At 39.5% G+C, this 684-nt stretch overlaps 1 protein-coding gene across 1 annotated transcript; it reads left to right on the top strand.

Annotated features, from left to right (window-relative positions):
• Positions 1–4: 4 nt before the first annotated feature.
• LOC111787109 (shaggy-related protein kinase alpha-like) lies at positions 5–681 on the top strand (the record flags this gene model as incomplete). Its single annotated transcript, XM_023667247.1, has 4 exons — positions 5–91; positions 225–365; positions 471–521; positions 610–681. Coding segments are annotated over 4 exons (351 nt in total), but the record flags the coding sequence as incomplete, so codon positions are not given.
• Between the last annotated feature and the right edge of the window lie 3 nt (positions 682–684).

Genomic DNA, 684 nt, shown 5'->3' with positions numbered 1-684 from the left:
TTGAAAGCTACTTGTTGATAAGGTTGTTGTTCAGGTTAATCCACATACTCATCAGGTCAAGCTGTGCGATTTTGGAAGTGCAAAAGTTCTGGTAGGGTCTTCTTTTGAGTCTGATCTCTCGACAATGCAGATATTCTTTTTAGTAGTGGGTCTATTATGTTGCTTCTATTCGTCATTTTTGTGCATAATGCTTATTTTGCTTCCTTTTCACTCATTATTATCAGGTGAAAGGCGAGCCAAATATATCATATATTTGTTCTCGTTATTATCGAGCACCCGAACTAATATTCGGGGCTACTGAATACACTACCGCAATTGATATATGGTCTGCAGGCTGCGTTCTTGCCGAGTTACTTCTTGGACAGGTACTTCTTTCTCATTCTTTGCAAAGCAGGGAAGGATCAGACGATTCTCTTTTCCTCCCTTCCTTTCTCTTCTCTCTCTCTTACTGGCTTGCTTAAATCTTGTAGCCTCTCTTTCCTGGTGAGAGTGGCGTCGATCAGCTGGTCGAAATAATCAAGGTTAATTACCTGACTTTATTCTTAAGAGAATAAGTTGCTATTTCATGAACTACAGTTCCCTTTTAGTTGAAATGCTCTCTTTGTGTAGGTACTTGGGACTCCTACCCGTGAAGAAATCAAATGTATGAACCCAAATTATACTGAGTTTAAGTTCCCACAAATC

The sequence above is a fragment of the Cucurbita pepo genome, unplaced genomic scaffold (assembly GCF_002806865.2).
Source record: "Cucurbita pepo subsp. pepo cultivar mu-cu-16 unplaced genomic scaffold, ASM280686v2 Cp4.1_scaffold005405, whole genome shotgun sequence".
In the NCBI taxonomy this organism is placed as follows: domain Eukaryota; kingdom Viridiplantae; phylum Streptophyta; class Magnoliopsida; order Cucurbitales; family Cucurbitaceae; genus Cucurbita; species Cucurbita pepo.
The sequence above is the reverse complement of the archived record's forward strand: the minus strand, read 5'-3'. Positions and strand labels throughout refer to the sequence as shown.